The 19,480-nt window shown below is 37.3% G+C and overlaps 1 protein-coding gene across 7 annotated transcripts in view; it reads left to right on the plus strand.

Moving 5' to 3' along the window:
* Positions 1 to 19,480, plus strand: part of LRCH2 (leucine rich repeats and calponin homology domain containing 2) — a 197,033-nt gene that overhangs the window by 135,044 nt on the left and 42,509 nt on the right. For all 7 annotated transcript variants that reach the window (XM_051827276.2, XM_051827277.2, XM_070066580.1 and 4 more), the window contains exons 7-12: positions 3,662 to 3,795; positions 5,486 to 5,573; positions 5,878 to 5,989; positions 6,178 to 6,275; positions 6,369 to 6,427; positions 11,368 to 11,475. In XM_051827276.2, coding sequence (XP_051683236.1) covers positions 3,662 to 3,795; positions 5,486 to 5,573; positions 5,878 to 5,989; positions 6,178 to 6,275; positions 6,369 to 6,427; positions 11,368 to 11,475 — 599 coding nt within the window. The remainder of the gene's footprint in view (positions 1 to 3,661; positions 3,796 to 5,485; positions 5,574 to 5,877; positions 5,990 to 6,177; positions 6,276 to 6,368; positions 6,428 to 11,367; positions 11,476 to 19,480) is intronic.

The following is a 19,480-nucleotide window of genomic DNA, read 5'->3' on the forward strand; positions in this document are numbered from 1 at the left end:
CATTAGCATTCAGAACAATATTTATCATTTAAAAGATTTCAAGGATTTTAGAAGCGATATGCCAGGCAGAGGCAACAAGATCAAATATACATTTCTTGCTGTCAGTTGCAAGATACCAAGGAAAGAAATCAGTGCCTCAAAGAGATGTCTGCATTCCCATGTTAATTGCAGCATTATTCAAAATGGTCAAGATATGACAACCCTTTCAGTATCTGTCAACAGATGAAAGGATAGAGACAATGCGTGGAGGGGGGGGATTAATGTGTATATAGTACTGCATGATCTCACTTATATGTGGAGTCTTAAAAAAAAAAGCTGAACTCATGGTTGTGGCATAGAATGATGGTTCCTAGGAGTTGGGGCAGTGGGAAAAAACTGATCAAATGGTACCATTCATCAATTATAAGATGAAGAAGTCCTGGAGACCTGATGCTCTCCATACTGATTATTATTAATATTGTGTGATATACTTGAAATTTGCTGAGAGTAGATCTCAAGTATTGTTACTATACACACAAAAGGTAACTGTGAAGTGATCGATAGGTCAATCCACTTGATTGATTCATAGTGTGTACTTATATCAAAACATCATGTTGTATATGCTAAATGTATAGAATTTTCATTTGCCAGTTTTGTCTCAATGAAGCTGGGGGAAAAAATCAGGAGGGCAGGGAATAGAGTACACTCCTTTGAGTGGTAACCAGAGTGACTTCTCAACAGCATCCCTGGAAGCTAGCAGCTGTTAGAATGATGTCTTCAGAGACTGAGGGAGTATTTCCTGCTTCCTACCCTCAGTCAAACATGAGGGAGAAAAGGTTTCAAAGTGCAAGATCAGAAATGTTAACACCCATGAGCCCTTTCTTAGGAAGCTAGCAGAGAATGTTCTGTACCAAAATAAGGGAATAAACTGAAAAAGGGGAATGCTTCATGTTCAAGATTAATAGGTATGCATAGGCTTAGAGAGGAACCAGTTTGCAGTTGTCTCCAAAAAAAAAAAAAAAAAAAGAAGAAGAAGAAAAGAAAGTAAATGAACTTCATGTTTTTGTCCATATGGAGAGATGTTTTACAGTTCAGTCGGAGTCAAGAATTAGTAATAGGTAAATATACATTGGGCCATTATTCACTTTAGGAAAAAAATTTTTTAAAAATAGGAGAAAGAAAATGTAACCATACTTTATGCTGTTCTGTGAGTATTTTGTTGGTCATGGTAATGTAAATTCTGGATTTTGATTTGTTGAAGAATGACAACATAGATATAATAATAGAACATATTTATATAGTGTTATACTCCAGGAACTATTGAAAATGCTTTACATATATTAACTGATTTAATTTTTATATCAACCTTATGAAACAGTTATGTCATTATCCCATTTTACATATGAAGAAACAGGCAGAGAAAGAAATGACTTTTTCAGTGTTGTCTGACTAGCATACAATGGAACCAGGATTCAAGCTCAGGCAGTATGACTGCTCTTTAACTTCATGCTATGTTTCTGAAGAGAGGGAAGGGATGTTAGTGTGAATTGATCAGGGTTGAGGAAGGAGATAGTGGAGGTGGTAGTAGTGATGATATAAGAGATCGATCCTCATCTTCTTTTTTTTATTTTTTTTATTTTTATTTTTTTGACAGGCAGAGTGGACAGTGAGAGAGAGAGAGACAGAGAGAAAGGTCTTCCTTTTCCGTTGGTTCACCCTCCAATGGCCGCTGCGGCTGGCGCACCGCGCTGATCCGATGGCAGGAGCCAGGTACTTATCCTGGTCTCCCATGGGGTGCAGGGCCCAAGCACTTGGGCCATCCTCCACTGCACTCCCAGGGAACAGCAGAGAGCTGGCCTGGAAGAGGGGCAACCGAGACAGAATCTGGCGCCCCGATCGGGACTAGAACCCGGTGTGCCGGCACCGCAAGGTGGAGGATTAGCCTAGTGAGCCGCGGCGCCGGCCCTATCCTCATCTTCTTTAGTGAGATTTTGGTAAATAAAATCAATAATTTAAAATTTAAAAAATCAGTAGAAGTATGTTATTTAAAAATTAGAGTAAATAGCAGAAAACCAATGAGAATTTGGTTTTGGAGATTGAAAGGATTCAAATGGGAGATTGTTTTCTTATCAGCTTTGTGATTCTGCTTGACTTTTAAAGCTATGTGAATGAATTACTCTGATAAAAGTTAAACTTTATAAAAGAAAATAATTCATTAGTATTTAGTTTTGTAATGAAAGAGAATCTTTTTAAAGGATTTTATTTATTTCTTTGAGAGGTAGAGTTACAGACAGAGAGGGAGAGAGAGAGAGAAAGGTCTTCCATCTGCTGGTTCACTATGCAAATTGCCTGGCCCATCTGAAGCCAGCAGCCAGGAGCTTCTTCCAGGTCTCCCATGCATGTTGGGCCATCTTCGACTGCTTTCCCAGGCTGTAAGCAGAAAGCTGGACCGGAAGAGGAACAGCCAGGACACAAACTGGTGACCATATGGGATGCCAGTGCCACAGGCGTAGGCTTAGACTACTATGCCATAGTGGCCTGAAAGATAAATTTTTATTTAGTTTAGACAAGAAGTAGTGTACTTTTTGGTATATTTAAATTGGTTATTTATATACTAATAGATCAAACATTTTTGTTTTTTTAATTATTAGACGAGTTTTTTTATTTATTTTATTTTTAGATTTATTTTTATTTGAAAAAGTTACACAGAGAGAAGAGAGGCAGAGAGAGAGAGAGAGGTCTTCCATCTGATGGTTCACTCCCCATTTGGCCTCAGAGGCTGGAGCTGTGCTGATCCAAAGACAGGAGCCAGGAGTTTCCTCTGGGTCTCCCACGCGGGTGCAGGGGCCCAAGGACTTGGACCATCCTCCACCGCTTTCCCAGGCCATAGCAGAGAGCTGCATCAGAAGAGGAGCAGCCGGGACTAGAACTGGCGCCCATATGGGATGCCAGCGTTTCAGGCCAGGGCATTAACCCGCTGCACCACAGTGCTGGCCCTGTCGGTTTTCTTTTAAATAAAATCTTTTAGTGGTTATGTCAAACAGTGTATCTTTTAGTTATCTAAGAAACTGTTTCTTTTCATCTGGAATGATAATTGCTTTTTAATGTAATTATCTTACTGCATTATTCCTTTTTTGTGTAAGATAAGGTTATATGAACCCATAAAACAAAACATTTTTATTAGAATTTTTAAGAAATATTTGATATCATTCTTATGTAAGTAACCTTTATTAAGCTTTTATATCAGCCTTCTTTCAGTATTTGTATGAAACATCTTAGTACTGATGAGATTACTTTAAAAGAATTACATGGATTATTTGTTCTGTTCTTACCATACTGATAAATACACTTCTATATCTTTTCAGTTTTTCTAATAAAGGCAACTTTCATGAGGTGTAAATTTTATATTATTAGTTGGTTTGTGTATTTTGCTTTTAATAAGAAAACTGTAATGCAATATAGAAAAATTAACTTTTTTTCAAATAACAGAGGTGACAATAGAATTTTAGTTGATGTCTGTATTGTCAATTTTTTCCACATAGTGTCAGAAGTACAAATTATTTAAATATGCAAAGTAGTAATCAAGTTTGTAATATCTCAACATGATTTGAGATTATGAAATAAATTGATATATGCCATTTATGTTTTGAATCATATAATTAAATTACTTCATTCTTGACAGATATGCTTAAAGGGTAAAGTACACATATTTAAGTACTTAAATATCCAAGCATGTTGCAGAATGGATAAGAAACCAGATTCCCTGGATCTTCCATCTTTAAGTAAAAGAATGCCCTCCCAGCCTCTCACAGACAGGTAATATAATATTCTTACAGTCTTATTAGATGGTGATTATTGTCTTCTCTCTTTTTACAAAAGTTTTAAAATTTATTTATTTATCTTCATTTTAAAGGCAGAGAGCTAGAGATAGAGACAGAGATAGAGAGAGATCTCTTATCTGCTTCATTTGTTCCCCAAATGCCCACAACAGTTGAGGTTGGACCTGGTGGAAACCGAGGGCCTAGAACTCAATCTGGGTTTCCCATGTATGTGACAGAGACCTCAAGTACTTGAGCTATCATCTGTTGCCTCCCAGGCTGTGCATTAGCAGGAAGCTGGAATCAGAAGTGGAGCTGGGACTACAACCCACGCACTTCAGTATGGGATGCAGGTGTCCATGCAGTGTCTTAACATGTGTTCCAAACCTGCCAGTGTCCTCCCTTTGGTAATGATGCTTATTAATCTTGAATGTACTGAGTATAACAAGCTAATTTGGCCCAATTTTAAAATCAGTAATGAGCTTAAGCTAAATATCAGTATCAAAGAATGAACTCTGGAATTTTGGAATTCTAGAATACATTTGAGATCTCAGAAAGTAATTATTAAGGTTTTAGTAGTTGAAAGGTAAATGCTTGACATTGTACAACAGAAATATTAATTTCTCAGCAAGTGGCAACTGCTAATTTACTTTTTTGATCACTATATTATGCATTTGTAATAACAAGCCGAATTTGAGTTTGTATTTACCTTTGCCATAGGCTTCAAAACATAAAAATTTATTTTCCCTCAGTAGTGAGGGCTCAGAGCCCTTTGAATGCAGTTTTTCATCTCAGGCATTCAGCATAGTGCCTGATTCTTAGTGGGTACTTCCCTAAATTTTATTGACTTCTGTAAAGTACAAGTCAGATTTTTAGCCTGAAACTGTATTTAGGGGAAGAATTGCAACACAGTGATTATGATTAGGGATTTTCATGCTAGATACCCAGGTATCAAATTTTTACTCCTGTTGGCAAGTTGCATGCCCTTAGGTAATCCTTCCCAGCTTCAGTTTCCTCATCTATAAAATGAAAAACACCACCAGTTAGTGTTTTCACAAGAAACATAGATAAAAACTTAGCATAGCACTTCTCACATAATTAGCAGCCAGAGTAGACTGTGGTAAATTTGCAAATTAAAGTGAGAAATAGTTCTGCTACCTGGGTGGCATACTTTCTAATTCAGGAATTCGCAAGGAAAACTGTAGCCTCACACCAAAACAGTTGTGTATTTGGTGTTTTCCAAACTTTTTTTTTCACATGTTGTCCATTTCCTTAATTGTTATGTAACTAGGGAATATTTTTAGAGCTAATGAAGGGGAATTTGTATAAATTATATTTAAAAAAGTATTTCAAAGACCTGTGATGAAATTGGTAAAACCAAGATGAAAATATGTCTTTATCAAAATAATTTTCTAGCTGGGCAGTCTGCTTTTATGAATCTCAGAAGAAATAATAGTTTATTGTTAATAATTGAGACTTTGCATCAAAGCACAAGAAACAAAACATTTTTGTGGATGACATGAATAAAATATCTTGAAATAAGATTTCTGATATTTTCTTGCTCCTATTCTTAAGGATATTAGATATCAAAGAATATTTTCTGTATTACCTATGGAAATTTTAGGTCAAGTGTGCATTATCTATTTAAGAAGAAAACCTAACTGCTCTTAGGATTTCTATTTCTATAGTATGGAAGATTTTTATCCAAATAAGAATCATGGCCCTGATTCTGGAATCGGAAGTGACAATGGAGAGAAACGATTATCTACAACGGAGGTGAGTAGTTTCTATTACTCATTTATTTCATTTTAGAATTTCATTAGAGCATTGAGGTAGATACTTGTACACACTTAACTTTTTATTTTACATGAAATATGATCACCTTTATATTTTATGACTTCATATAAAAAAGTACATGCAGATTTTAAAAAACAGAACAGTAAACATTAACATTAATATTTGGTTTGAAAACTGGAGTTTTAAAGCAGGTATTTAATAATTCATGTCTGAAATTAAAGCAACATGATCTTTATCATGTGTTTAAAATGCCTGGTTTATACTTTTTGCTTACTCCTTTCAGCCATCAGATGATGATACAATCAGCCTTCACTCTCAAGTCTCAGAATCAAATAGAGAACAGATATCAAGAAATGATAGTCACATAGTAGGAAGTAAACCTGATTGTCAGAAAGGTAATTTGTATGGTGTCTATAATTTGTATTATATATGCACAGCCTTCATTAAAAATGAGCTTTGAAAATTTAACAGAGTATTTAGCCTACTCTTATGTGGGGAAAACACACTTTTATTCTGAACACTGTAGTGTCAAAGCATACCATTTACTATTTATGTTTTCTAATAAATATTAATCTATACTTAGACCAGGAGGTATATGATTTTATTGACCCCAGCACAGAAGATGTTGCAGTTCCCGAACAAGGAGATGCACGTATTGGATCGCTTGCTTCTTTCCTTAAGGTAAATAGATCCTTTAATACTTAAGAGCATGTTTTCCTTGATCTTATAAAAGTTGACTATACAATTTAAAATTATAACTTTCTTTTATGTAAGGGAAAAGAAAAATGTTCTGAAAAATCTCAGAAAAATGAAGAATTGGGAGATGAAAAAAGGTAAATACGTACAATTTCTTAAAATGTTACTTATAAGTTCTTGAACTATTCATTAGATATACCTACTGGAAAGAATATCTAATGTAAATCTTTGTTCATGTACTTGTTATCTTTAGATAGTTCATTTGTAAATACTTTAGTTTTCTGTATTCCTTAATAAAGCTCAAATTTATAGTAAGCATTTGAGTTGAGTGTAAGATACACACTATCTTTTCCCCCTGAAGTATAATAATCATGTCTTCTGTTATCATTACTGAGGAGGACTGTGCCTTCATATACATTGCTTCATTTGAGCTATTTTTAACATCCCTTTAAAATAGATGATTTTGATACTCTTTTACAATAAGGAAACTGAGATCTGGTGTTTCAAACAATTGAGTTCCAGGTGTTTGAATCTGATGCACTTTCATTTTGTCAAACTGGTTATGGCAATTTAAAGGAATTTGCCATCATATTTTATTAAAATAATTTGCTTTGGGGGCCAGCGCTCTGGTGTAGTAGGTTAACACCCTGGCCTGAAGCACTGGCATCCCGATGGGTGCTGGTTCAAGTCCTGGCTGCTCCACTTCCAATCCAGCTCTCTGCTATGGCCTGAGAAAGCAGTAGAGGATGGCCTAAGTCCTTAGGGCTCTGTACCCGCATGGGAGACCCGGAAGAAGCTCCTAGCTCCTGGCTTCGGATCAGTGCAGCTCTGGCTGTGGCGGCCATTTGGGGAGTGAACCAGCGGATGAAAGACCTCTCTCTCTCTCTCTCTCTCTCTCTGCCTCTCCTCTCTCTGTGTAACTCTGACTTTCAAATAAATAAATAAATCTTTAAAAAAATTTGCTTTGGTTCTTTTCCGTATCATTCATCTTATGGCATGATGGAATATGGCCTACCACATCTTTTCAGTCACTCCTTGAAGTTGCTCCATGGCTGCCAGAGGAAGGAAGGAACATTTGTTGAATATTCACCATGTACCGGGATCAGTGCTATGTGCTTTCTCATGTTTCCTATTTCTTCACAGAAGTCCTAATAGGTAGATAGTGTCCCCATTTTCACAGGTGAGGAAGGTGAAGTTCAGTGACTCCGAAGTTTCATAGCTAAAGCCATTTAGCTAGTGTACATTAGTTCCCAGGCTGTCAATCTAGCTTTCACTGATACCCAAACATTTTCTCTAGTTTCTCTGTTAATGCTTCCTGCAAATGAATTCATTGGAGACTTTTTTTTAAAGATTCGTTTATTTTGAAAGTCAGAGTTGCAGATAGAAGGAGAGACAGACAGACAGACACACACACACACACAGAGAGAGAGAGAAAGGTAGAGAGAGGGAGATATCTTTCTCTGCTGGTTCATACCCCAGATGGCTGCAATAGCCAGGGTTGGGCCTGGCCGAAGGGAGGATCTTCATCTGAGTCTCCCATGTGGGTGCAGGGGCCCAAACACTTGGGCCACTTTACACTTTCCTTTCCCAGGCTATTAGCAGGCAGCTGGATCAGAAGTGGAGCAGCTGTAACACAAACCCGTACCATATGGGTTGCCAGTGTTGCAGGTAGTGGGTTTACCTGGTATGCCACAATTCCCTACATTGGAAGCTTTCTAAGCAGTATTTAGTTGAACATCTCTGATGCTGTGTAAGAAGGTACATTACTTTGTTTTGTGCACTCTAGATTTCATTCTTTCTCCACTGTCTAAAGAGGACAGTTGTCTAAACTTGAGAGTCACTAGAGCATGTAATATTGTAATATATGATAAACATATAAAGACTCATTTTTTAAAACTTTTATTTAATAAATATAAATTTCCAAAGTATAACTCTTGGATTATAGTGGCTCCCCCCGCCATAACCTCCCTCCCACCCACAACCATCCCATCTCCTGCTCCCTCTCCCATCCCATTCACATCAAGATTCATTTTCAATTATCTTTATATACAGATCAATTTAGTATATACTAAGTAAAGATTTCAACAGTTTACACCCACACAGAAACACAAAGTATAAAGTACTGTTTGAGTACTAGTTATACCGTTAATTCACATAGTACAACACATTAAGGACAGAGATCCTGCATGGGGAGTAATTGCATGGTGACTCCTGTTGTTGATTTAACAGTTGACACTCTTATTTATGACGTCAGTTATCGCCCCAGGCTCTTGTTATGAGCTGCCAAGGCTATGGAAGCCTCTGGAGTTCTCCAACTCTGATCTTATTTACACAAGGCTATAGTCAAAGTGGAAGTTCTTTCCTCTCATCAGAGAAAGGTATCTCCTGCCCGTTCTTTTTGCTGGGATCTCACTCATGGAGATCTTTCATTTAGGTCATTTTTTTTTTTTTTTGCCAGAGTGTCTTGGCTTTCCATGCCTAAGAAACTCTCATGGGCTCTTCAGCTAGATCCGAATGCCTTAAGGGCTGATTCTGAGGCCAGAGTGCTGTTTATGGCATCTGCCATTTTATGAGTCTGCTGTGTGTCCTGCTTCCCATGTTGGATTGTTCTCTCCTTTATGATTCTATCTGTTAGTATTAGCAGACACTAAAGACTCATGTTTTGATATTTTTTAATGAAGTTCCTTAAAGATTGAATGAATAGATTTTGGTATTTTAAAACTTCTATGTTACTTTTGAATGAAAAAAAAAGTCTTAATTAGCAACTTCTGGCAGATTTGAACCTATTTTATATTTCCTTTACTCATTTTACGTAGTTTTTAAAAATCAGAATGAATAAACTGATATGAGCAGATGTCTCAATAAAATGAGAAATTTTCATACTATTTTATATTTATTTATAAAGACAGGCAACATCGAGTTTTGTACTACTTACTGCATTCCAGGTGGGGGAATATGCATTGTTGAATTGCTATGTCCATTCCACATTTCAAAAATTTAAAAATGATTATGTAGTTCACCATTATTTGTTAGCCATTAATTATGTTACATATAGCCAGTATGACTATAGTTTTAATGATTACTTTAGAATTAACTGTGTATGGGTGAAATGGTTATCTTTTTCTATTCAATGGTTTTTTTTTTTTTAAACTTTTATTTAATGCATATAATTTTCCAAAGTACGACTTATGGATTACAATGGCTTCCCCCCAATACCGTCCCTCCCACCCACAACCCTCCCTTTTCCCACTCCCTCTCCCCTTCCATTCACATCAAGATTCATTTTCGATTATCTTATTATACAGAAGATCAGCTTAGTATACATTAAGTATGGATTTCAACAGTTTGCTCCCACACAGAAACATAAAGTGAAAAATAATAGATGATTTTTTAAATGATGATGAAATCAGAGCAGACCTGTTGTCATGTTTAATCCCAGTGAGAGTCAAGTTGGGAATTGATAATTTTTTTTTTTTTTTTTTTTTTTTTTTTTTTTTTACAGAGGATCAGTTTAGTATGCATTAAGTAAGGATTTCAACAGTTTGCACCCCCATAGAAACACAAGGTGAAATATATTGTTTGAGTACTCGTTATAGCATTAAATCTCAATGTACAGCACATTAAGGATAGAGATCCTACATGAGGAGTAAGTGCACAGTGACTCCTGTTGTTGACTTTACCAATTGACACTCCTGTCTATGGCATCAGTAATCTCCCTATGCTCCAGTCATGAGTTTCCAAGGCTATGGAAGCCCTCTGAGTTCTCCGACTCTTATCTTGTTTAGACAAGGTCATAGTCAAAGTGGAGGTTCTCTCCTCCCTTCAGAGAAAGGTACCTCCTTCTTTGATGACCTGTTCTTTCCACTGGGATCTCACTCGCAGAGATCTTTTGCCAGAGTGTCTTGGCTTTCCATGCCTGAAATACTCTCATGAGCTTCAATTGTTATTCATAGCCTTTTCCTACATTCCCACTAAACTAGGGTCGATTTGCTTTTTACTTGTTAAACTTAGTTTATGAAGCCTTTTTACCATAACATAATTTTAAAATATGTTATCTCAAAAATGAAAAGAAGGGAGAGGGAGAGGGAAGGAGGATTGGAATATCATTATATGTTAGAATTGTATCTATGGGCCAGCGCCACAGCTCAATAGGCTAATCCTCCGCCTATGGCACCGGCACCCCGGGTTCTAGTCCCAGTCGGGGCGCCAGATTCTGTCCCGGTTGTTCCTCTTCCAGTCCAGCTCTCTGCTGTGGCCCAGGAGTGAGGTGGAGGATGGCTTGGGCCCTGCACCCACATGGGAGACCAGGAGAAGCACCTGGCTCCTGGCTTCCGATCAGCGCAGTGCGCCGGCCGCAGCAGCCATTGGAGGGTGAACCAACAGAAAAGGAAGACCTTTCTCTCTGTCTCTCTCTCTCACTGTCCACTCTGCCTGTCAAAAAAAAAAAAAAAAAAAAAAAAGAAAAAGAAAAAAAAGAAAAAAAAGAAAAGAAAAGAAAAAGAATTGTATCTATGAGAACCAGCTTGTGGTGTAACAGGTAAAGCTACCATCTTGCATGGTGGCATCCCATAAGGGTGCCTGTTCGTGTCCAAGCTGCTCCACTTGCAATCCAGCTCCCTGCTAATGGCCTGGGGAAAGCACTAGAACATGGCCCAAATGTTTGGGTCCCTGCACCCCATGTGGGAGACTCGGATGAAGCTTCTGGCTCCCAGCTGGCCATTACAGCCATCTGGGGAGTGAACCAGCAGATGAAAGATTTCTCTCTGTGTAATTCAGTCATTCAAATAAATAAATACATTTTTTAAAGAAAAAAATACTTGTTAAAAACTAATTTAAAATCTTAGATGATAAAATTATGATTAAAAATGCAAAAAAAGCCAGTATGCCACATTTCATATTAAGTAGAGAGCCTATATATGTTTTCCTTTGACATTCCTTATTTTTTTAGTATTTTAAATACAAGGATAAAATGATTCTGGTTTCCACATAATATTAAAAATTGCTTGTATTTCTATACGCCAGACTCAAATACAGTCTGCCTTACTTTCTGAATAACCATGTTTGTGTCACCTTTCAGATTTGAGAAAGAACAGTTACTTGCAGAGGAAGAGGATGATGACTTGAAGGAAGTAACTGATTTGAGGAAGATAGCTGCTCAGTTATTGAAGCAAGAGCAGAAGAACAGGTACTCTTTTCAGTAATGAGATTTGAATGGGCACATTTTATAATTGTTAAATCTAGTTGTTTAAAAATCATCAAATAAAGTATATGAAGCTATGAGTTAACAGCAAGGCCTTCTTAACATCTGTTTCAAAGGACTAACTTGTAGAAGACCATTGGAAATACCTAGGAGGGAAGTGTAAAATTATACATACAACTAACAGAAAATACTCATGTAGCCACTATATTTAATATTGCTTTGGTATTTCTTTTTATTTGTGCATGCTGAGTCAAGATAACTGATTTACTTGATAGTATTCATTTTAGTTCACCATAGCACAATTTACTTTGTAAGTATTTTATTCTAAGTAATGTCTTATTTATCTACTATACTTTATTTTTTTACCATATTCTGAGTTACTTGGGATATGTATAAACTCCTTAGAATTGGGTTTATTATGTAATGATTGCTTCTTAGTGTGATTATTTGAGGGTCACAGGTTCACTTTGGTCTGTTTCATAGTCAACAGCCACTTTTCCCTCTGGTTAGACTTTGTCCAAATGTATGTTGTTGGAAGGTAGGAGGGTGTTTTGTGAATGAGTATAAAATCAAGACAAGTCTTGGTTTTTAATATTTATTTATTTGAGAAGGAGGGGGCAGGGAAGGGGGGAGGGTAGATAGAGAGAGAGAGCGATTCATCTGCTCACTCAGTCCCCCAAGGCCTGCAATGGCCAGGACTGGATTGGGACCAGATTCAGGAGGTAGAAATTCCATCAGGGTCTTCCATGTGGGAGGCAGGAACCCAGCTACTTGAACCATCACCCTCCCAAGGGTGCACATTATCAGGAAGCTGGATTCAGGAGTGGAGCTGGGCATCAACCAACATCTTAACAGCTAGACCAAGTGCTTACCTCTGCAAGCCTGCTTTTCAATACAGGAAAAGTTGCATGTATTGCTGAGGGTCAGCCATTATTGCCATCTTCATGTACTGATACTGCTACATTTATAGTTTTGAAATAATAAAGATCTGAGGTATTACTGTGTTTTGAGAAAATTAAGAGAATCCTAATTTTAATATATTTAATAAGTATTCAGTTTTATTTATTGAAAACAATAAATGTATATGGATAATGTAACCATATTTTGGGAAGTTTCAAATTTAGATATGTAAATATGATTTGAAAAATAACACTAAAATTTATGAAATACATATGTGGATTATTACAGAGGCCACATTTTAGAGACAGTCGGAATGATGGCTAATAAACCAAATAGTCACTAAGTATCTTCTTGCATAACTGTTACATTTTTAAAACTTTATTTAAGTTATACACATTTCATGTATTTCATATATACAGATCTAGGAACATAGTGACACTCTGCCCTGCCTGCCCCCTCACTTATGCTCCAACCCTTCCTCCTCCTCTCTCTCACATTCCCACTCTTAATTTTTACAAAGATGTATTTTCAGTTTACTTAATGATTGATTGTATAGTTAACCCAATGGAAGAGACAAGGGTTGTAAACAATCATCAAATCTATTTCACTCCAATTCATTACATTTCAGGTAACTCTATTAGTTACCTCGGATCAGGGAAAACACATGATACCTGTCTTTTTGGGACTGGCTTATTTCACTACGTATAATGCTTTCCAGTTGTGTCCATCTTGTTGCAAAAGACAGGATTTCTTTCTTTTTTTTTTTTTTTTTTTTTTTTACAGCTGAGTAGTACTTCATAGTGTATATATCCAATAATTTCTTTATTCAGTCGACAGTTGATGGACATCTGGGTTGATTCCATATCTTACAGCTGCTACATTTTTAGATTCCAAAAATCATGCAGATTAAATATTCCTTATTCAAAATGCTTGGGACCATAATTGTTTCAGATTTTGGACTTTTTTTGGATTTTGGAGTATTTACATTAACTTTACTGGTGGAACATCTGTAATTCAAAAATATGAAGTACAAAAGTTTTGGATTTTGGAGCACTTTGGATTTCTGACTTTTGAATTAAGAAAAGATAACTTATCTCTATCTCTTCTATAATGTATCGTCGTTCCCAGTTAACATTTTTCTTCTACTATAACTTCCTTTAAATCTTCTGTGTCATGCCTTCTAATCTTTTCCTATGATTCTTTTCTAGTGGACCTTTTTAAAGTTATCTATTTATGAGACTATGCATCCTTTTCTTGCTCCAGTATAATGTGCATGTTGATAATCCCTGTGGTTTAAGTAGTTTGATGAAGCGAGCCATCACCTGCTCTGTGGAACTTAAAAACAAAAATAGTTGAGTTTCCATCTTTTTTACCTAGCAGGTGAAGGAATTGTACAACTTTATCATCATAGGAAAAGAATATTTAATTTTTCTGAAGATTCCCCAACAATATCAATTTTTCTATGGTGTTAAAAATTGCATTAAATACATAATCATAGAATTTAACATTGTCATATATAGTATCTCTATATTTACTATTTTTACTATTCATTTTGATTTCATTTTCCCTTTAATGTAAATTAATCTTTCTAGCCTCATACTACATTGATGGAAGAGTTAGCTTTTATAGATTTTGTTTCTTGTGATAATTTTATAATCAGTACAAAAGAGCACCTAGCATTGTGCTTTGTACATAGTGGGTACTCAATAATACGGTAATTGATTAAAATTAAATCAACAAATAGAGAGCTAAGGGAGCAATTAACATAGCTAAAAATTATATGTCTCCTTAAATAACTTGTTGAAGAATAGCAATAAAAATTATATAATTTTTAGCTGTGTTAATTGCTGTTCTTCAAGATGTATGCGAAAGTAGTATCTTTCGGCTGGCTCCGCAGCTCACTAGGCTAATCCTCTGCCTGCGGCGCCGGCACCCAGGTTCTAGTCCTGGTTGGGGCGCCGGTTCTGTCCCGGTTGCTCCTCTTCCAGTCCAGCTCTCTGCTGTGGCTGGGGAAGGCAGTGGAGGATGGCCCAAGTGCTTGGGCCCTGCACCTGCATGGGAGACCAGGAGGAAGCGCCTGGCGCCTGGCTTCGGATCCGCGCAGCGCCGGCCATAGAGCACCGGCTGTAGCAGCCATTTGGAGGGTGAACCAATGGAAGGAGGACCTTTTTCTGTCTCTCTCTCTCACTGTCTAACTCTGCCTGTCGAAAAGAAAAAAAAAAGTAGTATCTTTCATCTGTTTTAGATGTTAGTACATATGAATATAACAACTTTTTAGGTTAATATATATTGATATTAATATAAACATTGAAATATTCATAGTAATCAATGCATAAAGAGCAATTTTACTTTTAAAATTTAAAATCTCTAGAGAATTTATATTAGATTGCTAACCAGTTCTGTTATAGATGAACTTAAACTGTATCTCAGAAATTTTTTGTGTTGTGTCTATTTTTAATTTTTTAGTTATTCATTTGAAAGCCAGAGTTATATATAGAGAGGAGAGACAGAGAGGGAGATCTTCCATCCATTGGTTCACTCCCGAAATGGCTGCAGTGGACAGTGTAGGACCAGGCAGAAGTGAGGGACAAGGAGCTTCTTCTAGGTCTCCCATTTGGGTGCAGGGCCCAAGCACTTGGGCCATCCTCCACTGCCTTCCCAGCACATCAGCAGGGTGCTGGATTGGAAGTAGAGCAGTCGAGACAGGAACTGGTGCCCATATGGGATGCCCGCATCACAGCCAGTGGTTTAGCTCTCTATGCCACAGTGCTGGCCCTGGAATCTATTTTTTTTCCCCACTACATGATCTCTTTCATTCCATTAAAATGCATTTCTATTGTTCACATCTCTTCGATGACTAATTAAAATTCTTTGTTTACTGTCAGAAAACTTGGATTTGGATGAGACCAAAAAAAGTAAGGATAATCCTGTATAAGAATATATCCTACAGTGGACTTGATATAACTTATACCTCCTCTGGTTGCAGATTTTCCCTTTTTTTTAACTTTTATTTAATGAATATAAATTTCCAAAGTACAGCTTATGGATTACAATGGCTTCCCCCCACTTAACGTCCCTCCCACCTGCAACCCTCCCCTTTACTCCCTCTCCCCTTCCATTCACATCAAGATTCATTTTCGATTCTCTTTATATACAGAAGATCAGTTTAGCATACATTAAGTAAAGATTTCAACAGTTTGCTCCCACACAGAAACATAAAGTGAAAAATACTGTTTGAGTACTAGTTATAGCATTAAATCACAATGTACAGCACACTAAGGACAAAGATCCTACATGAGGAGTAAGTGCACAGTGACTCCTGTTGTTGACTTAACAAATTGACACTCTTGTTTATGGCATCAGTAATCACCCTAGGCTCTTGTCATGAGCTGCCAAGGCTATGGAAGCCTTTTGAGTTCACCGACTCTTATCTTATTTAGACAAGGTCATAGTCAAAGTGGAAGTTCTCTCCTCCCTTCAGAGAAAGGTACCTCCTTCTTTGATGACCCGTTCTTTCCACTGGGATCTCACTCGCGGAGATCTTTCATTTAGTTTTTTTTTCCCCCCCCCCAGAGTGTCTTGGCTTTCCATGCCTGAAATACTCTCATGGGTTTTTCAGCCAGATCCGCATGCCTTAAGGGTTGATTCTGAGGCCAGAGTGCTGTTTAGGACATCTGCCATTCTATGGGTCTGCTGTGTATCTCACTTCCCATGTTGGATCATTTTCTTCCTTTTTTATTCTGTCAGCTAGTCAAAGGGATCACATAAACAAGATTTTCCCTTTTATAGTGTATTATTGTAGTTTATTTAAACTTTATTAACAAATTATCTGAAATGCTATTTAAACTTGCAGGCCAAGAGTTGTAATATTTAGGTTTTAACACAATTATTATAATTTTTTGCTTATTGTTAGTCTTGATTAAAAATAATTTATCTCGATAAAAATTATCTTCACATACCAGGAAATACCACCCAGGACTCCTACTTTGACTTTATACTGTTAACTCTTCTTTAGCTTGCTACTCATCGAAGGTAAATGCAATGTCAGCTCTCAACTAAAAGAAGCCACATATGTATTCCAAGACTGGAAATAATTTAAAAATTACTTTTATTGAGTTCAGTGATGATTTTCTCATGGCAGTTTTTCACTGTTTAGTTCATACGTTTTTTTTTCAAGATTTATTTATTTATTTGAAAGGCAGAGTTACACACAGAGAGAAGGAGAGGCAGAGAGAGAGAGATCTATCTATCTTCCATCCGCTAGTTCACTCCCCAATTGGCTACAATGGCTGGAGCTGTGCCAATCCGGAGCCAGGAACTTCCTCCGGTCTCCCACGCGGGTGCAGGGGCCTAAGTACTTGGGCCATCTTCTACTTTCTCAGTCCATAGCAGAGAGCTGGATCGGAAGTGTAACAGCCAGGACTCGAACCGGTGCCCATATGGGATGCCGGCACTGAAAGCGGTGGCTTTACCTGCTATACCACAGCGCAGGCCTCAGTTCATACTATTTTTAGAAGTACCTTTGTTTCTTTAAGAAAGTTTATACCAGTACTTGGTGGATGAAGTTATTCTAAAACAAACAAACAAAAAAAATAGCAAGAGGGCATTGCACAGAACTGATAATCAAAAAAAGTGGGAAAACATCAGCAAATAAACCATCAAGAAGTTGGCTCATAACATTTAATAGACTGCAGCCTGATTATTTTGAAAACTGCCCACTCTTTGTCTAGTTGAGATGCATATGTTTAGCTACGTTGTACTGACAGTTTGTTTTTGAATTTATAAGAACGAATCTTTATCCATCCTCTGGCAGTATACTAGATCATTATTTCTACTTGTGTCTGAGTATATTGAAGTCCTTCTTAATGTTTTGATTATATTAAAATAACTATTAAGCGACTTCTAGCTTTTTCATTTAAAATGGCCGCAACTGCCAGAGCTGGGTGGATCCGAAGCCAGGGGCCAGGACCTTTTTCTGGGTCTCCCAGGCTGGTGCAGGGGCCCAAGGACTTGTGCCATCTTCCACTGTTTTCCCAGGTGCATAAGCAGGGAGCTGGTTTAGAAGTGGAGCAGCTGGAACTCAAACTGGTGCCCACGTGGGATGCTGGCCCTGCAGACAGTGGCTTTACACTATGCCACAGTGCTGGCCCCACGAATTCTAGTTTTATCTTCACTGAAATTGATGCAATTAAATAAAAAGGCAGTTATAGTATTTTAAAATGCAGTATCTTAATAATTTTGCAGGATGAAAAATTGTAGAAATCTGCTATGCAGCTTTGTGCCTATAGTTTACAATATTGTATACTAAAATTTTGTTAAGAGAGCAGATATCATGCTAAATATTCTTAAAGAATTTAAATTTTACAAAGTGCATGTTTTATAGAACTGGACGAAGTCAATGAACGAGCTAACAATAAAATGATACTGTGAGAATATTTTAATGCGAACTTGACAATAAAAGATAGGAAATGTTGAAAAACAGAAATATAGTAATGTTATTCTGTAAATTATTTAGCTAATTCTCCAAATTTTTGTCAAACCTAGTTATAAGCATGTCAGTATTTGAAGGGTTGGAGTGTGGCCAGGAGGAAGGGTACAGGGGTAAGTGTCTTTATGTTCCTAAATCTGTGTACATGAAATACATTAATCTTGTATAACTTAAATACAGTTTTTTTAAAAATGAAAAAAAGTGGCTACTGTTATTTGCCTTATACTGATTTTTCTTTTCTTTACTTTTTTTAAAAAAAGATTTATTTTATTTATTTGAAAGGTAGAGTTACAGAGAGGGGTAGAGACAGAGAGAGAGAGAGAGAGAGAGAGAGAGAGAGAGGTCTTCTATCCCCTAGTTCACTCCCCAAATGGCTACAATGACCAGACCTGGGTCACGCCAGAGCCAGGAGCCAGGAGCTTCTTCTAGGTCCCTGATGTGGGTGCAGGGACCCAAGCACTTGGGTTCTGCTGCTTTCCCATGTGCATTAGCAGGGAGCTGGATTGGAAGTGGAGCAACCAGGACACATGCCAGCGCTGCAGGCTGGGGCTTTAAATTGCTGCCCAACAGCACTGGCTCCTATACTAATTATCTTATGTGGCTGATTAGCCAGATGTTTAGCTGGCTGCTGCTTTTTCTTTTTTTTTTTTTTTTAAGATTTATTTATTTATTTGAGAGGTGGAGTTACAGAGACAGAGAGGAAGATCTTCCATCCACTGGTTCACTCCCCAGTGTATGTGGGCTTTGGCAGTAAATTGCTTCAGTTGACTGATTTCCAGAGCATGTTGGTTCCTGCTAACTTACTCTATAATACTTTCTGTTATATCTTTCCTCTTAATAATTGTTTTATTTGCTTTTAGTTATGCCATGAGAGTTTTGTTTTATCGTGGAAAGATGTCCTTTGCAGTACTATGTGATACAGCTAAAACAAAACATAATTTTGGAAATTTATAAGTAAATGTCAATTAAAAATCATGGAAGCAAAATCAAATTTTAAGAAGTTTATTATTTCAGTTTAGGATTATCGACACTGTATGCACTACTCGTTTTACATGATTTTTATCTGCCCAAAAGAATATTTCAGTTTGAAGAGCATCGTGCTGAGCTCTAGCATGTTGTAAATAATTAGGTAGTTCTTTCAACTCTTCAAATCTGTCCTTCCTTTCTTTTCCACTTCCTTCCCTAATGTCTTCCTTATCATCTCTAAAAATGTGTTATTTCTCCCATGTTTGGGTTTGTTTGATATACATGAAATGTGAATTACAAATGGAGGCCTTTGTGTTACAGAACATCATTCAGTGACAAACATAGATGTCCAGGACAGCATGATGTATATCATTTGTGGAAGCCTTAAAAATTAAAGGGATGGGGCTGGGCATTAAGACGTAGCTGGTAAAGCCACTGCCTGTGACTTTGGTATCCAGTCTGGGTGCTGGTTCGTGTCCTGGCTGCTCCACTTCTGATTCAGCTCCTTGCTAATGACCTGGGAAAAGCAGCTGAAGATGGCCCAAGTACTTGGGGCCCTGCCACCCATGTGGGAGACTTGGAAGAAGCTCCTGGCTCTTGGCTTGGACCTGGCCCAGCGCTGGCCTTTGAGGCTAT

The sequence above is a fragment of the Oryctolagus cuniculus genome, chromosome X (genome assembly GCF_964237555.1).
Source record: "Oryctolagus cuniculus chromosome X, mOryCun1.1, whole genome shotgun sequence".
Lineage (NCBI taxonomy): Eukaryota > Metazoa > Chordata > Mammalia > Lagomorpha > Leporidae > Oryctolagus > Oryctolagus cuniculus.